This window comes from Nerophis ophidion, linkage group LG25 (assembly GCF_033978795.1).
Source record: "Nerophis ophidion isolate RoL-2023_Sa linkage group LG25, RoL_Noph_v1.0, whole genome shotgun sequence".
In the NCBI taxonomy this organism is placed as follows: Eukaryota; Metazoa; Chordata; class Actinopteri; order Syngnathiformes; family Syngnathidae; genus Nerophis; species Nerophis ophidion.
The window spans coordinates 38,270,540-38,279,959 of NC_084635.1; the positions used below are offsets into that span (position 1 = coordinate 38,270,540).

The 9,420-nt window shown below is 36.3% G+C and overlaps 1 protein-coding gene across 1 annotated transcript in view; it reads right to left on the reverse strand.

Moving 5' to 3' along the window:
* LOC133543123 (long-chain fatty acid transport protein 2-like) overlaps nt 1-6,841 on the reverse strand; it is a 45,285-nt gene extending 38,444 nt beyond the window's left edge. Inside the window, exon 1 of the mRNA XM_061887578.1 lies at nt 6,306-6,841. Coding sequence (XP_061743562.1) covers nt 6,306-6,780 — 475 coding nt within the window. The 5' untranslated portion in view covers nt 6,781-6,841. The remainder of the gene's footprint in view (nt 1-6,305) is intronic.
* Between the last annotated feature and the right edge of the window lie 2,579 nt (nt 6,842-9,420).

The window sequence follows — 9,420 nt, forward strand, 5'->3', positions numbered from 1 at the left end:
TCACACAACATCAACACTGTCAGAATAAAGAAGTCACACAACATCAACACTGTCAGAATAAAGAAGCTGTCACACATCAACACTGTCAGAATAAAGAAGTTGTCACACAACATCAACACTGTCAGAATAAAGAAGTTGTCACACAACATCAACACTGTCAGAATAAAGAAGTTGTCACACAACATCAACACTGTCAGAATAAAGAAGTTGTCACACAACATCAACACTGACAGAATAAAGAAGTTGTCACACAACATCAACACTGTCAGAATAAAGAAGTTGTCACACAACATCAACACTGTCAGAATAAAGAAGTCACACAACATCAACACTGTCAGAATAAAGAAGTCACACAACATCAACACTGTCAGAATAAAGAAGTCACACAACATCAACACTGTCAGAATAAAGAAGTCACACAACATAAACACTGTCAGAATAAAGAAGTTGTCACACAACATCAACACTGTCAGAATAAAGAAGTTGTCACACAACATCAACACTGTCAGAATAAAGAAGTTGTCACACAACATCAACACTGTCAGAATAAAGAAGTTGTCACACAACATCAACACTATCAGAATAAAGACGTTGTCACACAACATCAACACTGTCAGAATAAAGAAGTTGTCACACAACATCAACACTGTCAGAATAAAGAAGAAGTCACACAACATCAACACTGTCAGAATAAAGAAGTTGTCACACAACATCAACACTGTCAGAATAAAGAAGTCACACAACATCAACACTGTCAGAATAAAGAAGTTGTCACACAACATCAACACTGTCAGAATAAAGTTGTCACACAACATCAACACTGTCAGAATAAAGAAGTTGTCACACAACATCAACACTGTCAGAATAAAGAAGTCACACAACATCAACACTGTCAGAATAAAGAAGTTGTCACACAACATCAACACTGTCAGAATAAAGAAGTTGTCACACAACATCAACACTGTGAGAATAAAGAAGTTGTAACACAACATCAACACTGTCAGAATAAAGAAGTTGTCACACAACATCAACACTGTCAGAATAAAGAAGTTGTCACACAACATCAACACTGTCAGAATAAAGAAGTCACACAACATCAACACTGTCAGAATAAAGTTGTCACACAACATAAACACTGTCAGAATAAAGTTGTCACACAACATCAACACTGTCAGAATAAAGAAGTCACACAACATCAACACTGTCAGAATAAAGAAGTCACACAACATCAACACTGTCAGAATAAAGAAGTTGTCACACAACATCAACACTGTCAGAATAAAGAAGTTGTCACACAACATCAACACTGTCAGAATAAAGAAGTTGTCACACAAGATCAACACTGTCAGAATAAAGAAGTTGTCACACAACATCAACACTGTCAGAATAAAGAAGTCACACAACATCAACACTGTCAGAATAAAGAAGTTGTCACACAACATCAACACTGTCAGAATAAAGAAGTTGTCACACAACATCAACACTGTCAGAATAAAGTTGTCACACAACATCAACACTGTCAGAATAAAGAAGTTGTCACACAACATCAACACTGACAGAATAAAGAAGTTGTAACACAACATCAACACTGTCAGAATAAAGAAGTTGTCACACAACATCAACACTGTCAGAATAAAGAAGTTGTCACACAACATCAACACTGTCAGAATAAAGAAGTTGTCACACAACATCAACACTGTCAGAATAAAGAAGTGGTCACACAACATCAACACTGTCAGAATAAAGAAGTGGTCACACAACATCAACACTGTCAGAATAAAGAAGTTGTCACACAACATCAACACTGTCAGAATAAAGAAGTTGTCACACAACATCAACACTGTCAGAATAAAGAAGTTGTCACACATCATCAACACTGTCAGAATAAAGAAGTTGTCACACAACATCAACACTGTCAGAATAAAGAAGTTGTCACACAACATCAACACTGTCAGAATAAAGAAGTTGTCACACAACATCAACACTGTCAGAATAAAGAAGTTGTCACACAACATCAACACTGTCAGAATAAAGAAGTTGTAACACAACATCAACACTGTCAGAATAAAGAAGTTGTCACACAACATCAACACTGTCAGAATAAAGAAGTTGTCACACAACATCAACACTGTCAGAATAAAGAAGTTGTCACACAACATCAACACTGTCAGAATAAAGAAGTTGTCACACAACATCAACACTGTCAGAATAAAGAAGTCACACAACATCAACACTGTCAGAATAACGAAGTTGTCACACAACATCAACACTGTCAGAATAAAGAAGTTGTCACACAACATCAACACTGTCAGAATAAAGAAGTTGTCACACAACATCAACACTGTCAGAATAAAGAAGTTGTCACACAACATCAACACTATCAGAATAAAGAAGTTGTCTCACAACATCAACACTGTCAGAATAAAGAAGTTGTCACACAACATCAACACTGTCAGAATAAAGAAGAAGTCACACAACATCAACACTGTCAGAATAAAGAAGTTGTCACACAACATCAACACTGTCAGAATAAAGAAGTCACACAACATCAACACTGTCAGAATAAAGAAGTTGTCACACAACATCAACACTGTCAGAATAAAGTTGTCACACAACATCAACACTGTCAGAATAAAGAAGTTGTCACACAACATCAACACTGTCAGAATAAAGAAGTCACACAACATCAACACTGTCAGAATAAAGAAGTTGTCACACAACATCAACACTGTCAGAATAAAGAAGTTGTCACACAACATCAACACTGTGAGAATAAAGAAGTTGTAACACAACATCAACACTGTCAGAATAAAGAAGCAGTCACACAACATCAACACTGTCAGAATAAAGAAGTTGTCACACAACATCAACACTGTCAGAATAAAGAAGTCACACAACATCAACACTGTCAGAATAAAGAAGTTGTCACACAACATCAACACTGTCAGAATAAAGTTGTCACACAACATCAACACTGTCAGAATAAAGAAGTCACACAACATCAACACTGTCAGAATAAAGAAGTCACACAACATCAACACTGTCAGAATAAAGAAGTTGTCACACAACATCAACACTGTCAGAATAAAGAAGTTGTCACACAACATCAACACTGTCAGAATAAAGAAGTTGTCACACAACATCAACACTGTCAGAATAAAGAAGTTGTCACACAAGATCAACACTGTCAGAATAAAGAAGTTGTCACACAACATCAACACTGTCAGAATAAAGAAGTCACACAACATCAACACTGTCAGAATAAAGAAGTTGTCACACAACATCAACACTGTCAGAATAAAGAAGTTGTCACACAACATCAACACTGTCAGAATAAAGAAGTTGTCACACAACATCAACACTGTCAGAATAAAGAAGTCACACAACATCAACACTGTCAGAATAAAGAAGTTGTCACACAACATCAACACTGTCAGAATAAAGAAGTTGTCACACAACATCAACACTGTCAGAATAAAGAAGTCACACAACATCAACACTGTCAGAATAAAAAAGCTGTCACACAACATCAACACTGTCAGAATAAAGAAGTTGTCACACAACATCAACACTGTCAGAATAAAGAAGTGGTCACACAACATCAACACTGTCAGAATAAAGAAGCTGTCACACATCAACACTGTCAGAATAAAGAAGTTGTCACACAACATCAACACTGTCAGAATAAAGAAGTTGTCACACAACATCAACACTGTCAGAATAAAGAAGTTGTCACACAACATCAACACTGTCAGAATAAAGAAGTTGTCACACAACATCAACACTGACAGAATAAAGAAGTTGTCACACAACATCAACACTGTCAGAATAAAGAAGTTGTCACACAACATCAACACTGTCAGAATAAAGAAGTCACACAACATCAACACTGTCAGAATAAAGAAGTCACACAACATCAACACTGTCAGAATAAAGAAGTCACACAACATCAACACTGTCAGAATAAAGAAGTCACACAACATCAACACTGTCAGAATAAAGAAGTCACACAACATCAACACTGTCAGAATAAAGGTATAGAAGTTGGAGGTGTCGGTTTCTTTGATCTTTTGGACAGCCACAGGAAGACCTTGTCATGACCCGAGGTCTACAAAGCAAAGAGGGGTTAAACCTGACAGCGCTCCAAACACCTTTTCTTTGAACTGTTTATGACCGAGTGCGGCAGAAGTTTATGACCCCCTTCCCCTTCGAAACTGCTGCAGCTATGTAATCAGAAAAGGCTCAAATAAAGGAGGAGGCATAGAACCCTTTCATCAAAACGTGGGACGACACTTTACGAGGGTGCAGGTCGACGCGCTCTCCTCATGAGCTAAATTGAATCCAGTCTCTGTTTGATTCCTTGCTTCTTGTCTTTATTTAATAGATAGTTTGGTGTTTGAACCTGACACTCACCTGTCTTTGTTCACTTAGAGCCTGGGTCCATGCCTAAGCCTACAGGAATAGTTGACAAACCAGTCCTCTCCCACAGACCCAGTCCCCCCTTGCTTTTTTAGAGAAGTCTGGGACTATATGGACTTTTCTGATACACCAGAGATCTCTTCACACTGCTAGCTTGTGCTAATGCTAATTATGTGAATCCGCTGCTCATTTATCACTCGGAAACTCCCGGAGTGTTCAAGAATGTCACAGTGGACCTTGTTTACAGCGAATGAGAAGGCACTACCGGGACAGCAGCAGGTGAAGGATCTACAAACCCTGTTTCCATAGGAGTTGGGAAATTGTGTTAGATGTAAATATAAACAGAATACAATGATTTGCAAATCCTTTTCAAGCCATATTCAGTTGAATATGCTACAAAGACAACATATTTGATGTTCAAACTCATAAACATTTTTTTCTGCAAATAATCATTAACTTTACAATTTGATGCCAGCAACATGTGACAAAGAAGTTGGGAAACGTGGCAATAAATACTGATAAAGTTGAGGAATGCTCATCAAACACCTATATGGAACATCCCACAGGTGTGCAGGCTAATTGGGAACAGGTGGGTGCCATGATTGGCTATAAAAACAGCTTCCCAAAAAATGCTCAGTCTTTCACAAGAAAGGATGGGGCGAGGTACACCCCTTTGTCCACAACTGCGTGAGCAAATAGTCAAACAGTTTAAGAACAACCTTTCTCAAAGTGCAATTGCAAGAGATTTAGGGATTTCAACATCCACGCTCCATAATATCATCAAAAGGTTCAGAGAATCTGGAGAAATCACTCCACGTAAGCGGCATGGCCGGAAACCAACATTGAATGACCGTGACCTTCCATCCCTCAGACTGCACTGTATCAAAAACCCACATCAATCTCTAGAGGATATCACCACATGGGCTCAGTACACTTCAGAAAACCACTGTCACTAAATACAGTTGGTCGCTATATCTGTAAGTGCAAGTTAAAGCTCTACTATGCAAAGCCGAAGCCATATATCAACAACATCCAGAAACGCCGCCGGCTTCTCTGGGCCCGAGATCATCTAAGATGGACTGATGCAAAGTGGAAAAGTGTTTTGTGGTCTGACGAGTCCACATTTCAAATTGTTTTTGGAAATATTTGACATGGTGTCATCCGGACCAAAGGGGAAGCGAACCATCAAGACTGTTATCCACGCAAAGTGTAAAAGCCAGCATGTGTGATGGTATGGGGGTGCATTAGTGCCCAAGGCATGGGTAACTTACACATCTGTGAAGGCACCATTAATGCTGAAAGGTACATACGGGTTTTAGAGCAACGTTATCATGGACGCCCCTGCTTATTTCAGCAAGACAATGCCAAGCCACGTGTTACAACAGCGTGGCTTCGTAGTAAAAGAGTGCAGGTACTTTCCTGGCTTGCCTGCAGTCCAGACCTGTCTCCCATGGAAAATGTGTGGCGCATTATGAAGCGTAAAATAGGACAGCGGAGACCCCGGACTGTTGAAGGACTGAAGCTCTACATAAAACAAGAATGGGAAAGAATTCCACTTTCAAAGCTTCAACAATTAGTTTCCTCAGTTCCCAAACGTTGTTAAAAGAAAAGGTGATGTAACACAGTGGTGAACATGCCCTTTCCCAACTACTTTGGCACGTGTTGCAGCCATGAAATTCTAAGTTAATGATTATTTGCAAGAAATAAAAAAGTTTATGAGTTTGAACATCAAATATGTTGTCTTTGTAGCATATTCAACTGAATATGGCTTGAAAAGGATTTGCAAATCATTGTATTCTGTTTATATTTACATCTAACACAATTTCCCAACTCATATGTCAGTAAGTCCAAAGATCAGGACAAATGTGGCACAGTAGAGTTCTTACCGGCTCCCACCAGCAGAACTTTGGCATCACAGCAGGAGAAACAATGCAGCAGAGACTTGGACCTGATGTTGGAGTTGAGGAGCGCACAACAACACCCGAGTTTGCTGAGCGCCAACCAGACAAACACAAAGTTTGGCTCGTTGCTCATCAACAATGCCGCACTTTGTCCTTCCTGCAACAAGGAGCTCAACACCCAAGCCACTTTGTTGCTCTCCTGGTCGGCTTCTTGGTAGCTCCAACTTCTGTCCTGGAACCGCAGGAACTTCTTGTGCGGGTCTTTGGCCACGTGGTCAAGGAATGTGTCCAAGATGCTGTGAAACCTTTTGCTGCTGCTCAACTTCCTCATCCTGGAGGCCACTCGCAGGGCAGCCAAGGTGTACCTGAGGTCGCAGGCCAGGTAGGGCTTGGTGCAGTAGACCCAGGACAAGACCACCAGCAGGCCTGCCACGGCCGACAGCAAAACCGAGGCAAACATCACCACAAACACACAACTTCTCTTCCTCTCGTGAGAGACTGCATGTGCTTTCTGAAGTCATTTGACACCAAAGTGAGGGGCGGGGCCTGAAGGGGGCGTGGCTTGAAGGGATTAGGCCAGCTGTTTAAAGTCCTATGAATGAGTGTTTCATTACTGATGTGGTTTTAGGACAGACAGACAACATTCAAAGAAGGAAAGAAAGCAAGTTGACATTGTTTGCTCGAGTTAGGATGTTAATGTTCACCTGCCCTGTTCTGGCTGGGATTTGAACCATGAACTCGCCACCACCTCTGCGGACATTGTTACTCAAACTAGACAGATATATATATATATATATCAAATATTTTATCCACTCAAGATTGGTACTACAAATAATTATTACTCACCTGCAGTTATATACATATATATTTATTCAAAGAAATTATTACTATAAATACTTATTAATACTATAAATAATGATTGTTCATATAAATCATTATTACTCACCTGCAGTTACATACATATATATTTATTCAAAGAAATTATTACTATGAATACTTAATACTATGAATGATTGTTAATATAAATAATTATTACTCACCTGCAGTTATATACATATATATTTATTCAAAGAAAATTATTACTATAAATACTTAATACTATAAATAATGATTGTTAATATAAATAATTATTACTCACCTGCAGTTATATACATAATTTATTCAAAGAAAATTATTACTATAAATACTTAATACTACAAATAATGATTGTTAATATAAATCATTATTACTCACCTGCAGTTATATACATATATATTTATTCAAATAAGATTATTACTATAAATACTTAATACTATTAATAATGATTGTTCATATAAATCATTACTCACCTGCAGTTATATACATATATATTTATTCAAATAAATTATTACTATAAATACTTATTAATACTATAAATAATGATTGTTAATATAAATAATTATTACTCACCTGCAGTTATATACATATATATTTATTCAAAGAAAATTATTACTATAAATACTTAATACTATAAATAATGATTGTTAATATACATCATTATTACTCACCTGCAGTTATATACATATATATTTATTCAAATTAGATTATTACTGTAAATAATTATTAATACTATAAATAATGATTATTAATATAAATAATGATTAATACTATAGATACTGATTATTAATATGAATAATTATTACTCACCTGCACTTGCTGTGTATCTAGGACTCCCCTGCTGGGGGCCTGGGCTTGTTTTGTTGCATTTGGCTGGGGGTTTTGTTTGGAGAAGAGATTCTGCTCGGAGTCCTTGGTTGTAGAGATCGGCCTCCTGGCAGGTGGTCAGACTTGTTGGGGGATCAGCTGGTTGTCAGTGGTCCGTAAGTTTCTGCTGTTTTTTTTTAATGGATTTCATTGTTTATATGTGTATTTATGTAATTATATTGTCGTCTATAGTGTATGTATGTATGTAATTATAATGTTGTATATAGTGTATGTAATTATAATGTTGTATATAGTGTATGTATATATGTATTGTGTAATTATATTGTTGTATGTATGTATGTCCATCCATTTTCTACCGCTTATTCCCTTTTGGGGTCGCGGGGGGCACTGGCGCCTATCTCAGCTACAATCAAGTATGTATGTAATTACAATGTTGTATATAGTGTATGTATGTATGTAATTATAATGTTGTATATAGTGTATGTATGTATGTAATTATAATGTTGTATAGTGTATATAATTATATTGTTGTATATAGTGTATGTATGTAATTATATTGTTGTATATAGTGTATGTATATATGTATGTGTGTAATTATATTGTTGTATGTATGTATGTCCATCCATTTCCTACCGCTTATTCCCTTTTGGGGTCGCGGGGGGCACTGGCGCCTATCTCAGCTACAATCAAGTATGTATGTAATTACAATGTTGTATATAGTGTATGTATATATGTATGTATGTAATTACAATGTTGTATATAGTGTATGTATGTATGTATGTATGTAATTATAATGTTGTATAGTGTATATAATTATATTGTTGTATATAGTGTATGTATGTAATTATATTGTTGCATATAGTGTATGTATATATGTATGTGTGTAATTATATTGTTGCATATAGTGTATGTATGTAATTATAATGTTGTATATAGTGTATGTATATATGTATGTGTGTAATTATATTGTTGTATGTATGTATGTCCATCCATTTCCTACCGCTTATTCCCTTTTGGGGTCGCGGGGGGCACTGGCGCCTATCTCAGCTACAATCAAGTATATATGTAATTACAATGTTGTATACAGTGTATGTATGTATGTAATTATAATGTTGTATATAGTGTATGTATGTATGTAATTATAATGTTGTATAGTGTATATAATTATATTGTTGTATATAGTCTATGTATGTAATTATATTGTTGTATATAGTGTATGTATATATGTATGTATGTAATTATGTTGTATATAGTGTATGTATGTATGTAATTATATTGTTGTATATAGTGTATGTATATATGTATGTAATTATAATGTTGTATATAGTGTATGTATGTAATTATAATGTTGTATATAGTGTATGTATATATGTATGTATGTAATTATGTTGTATATAGTGTATGTATGTATGTAATT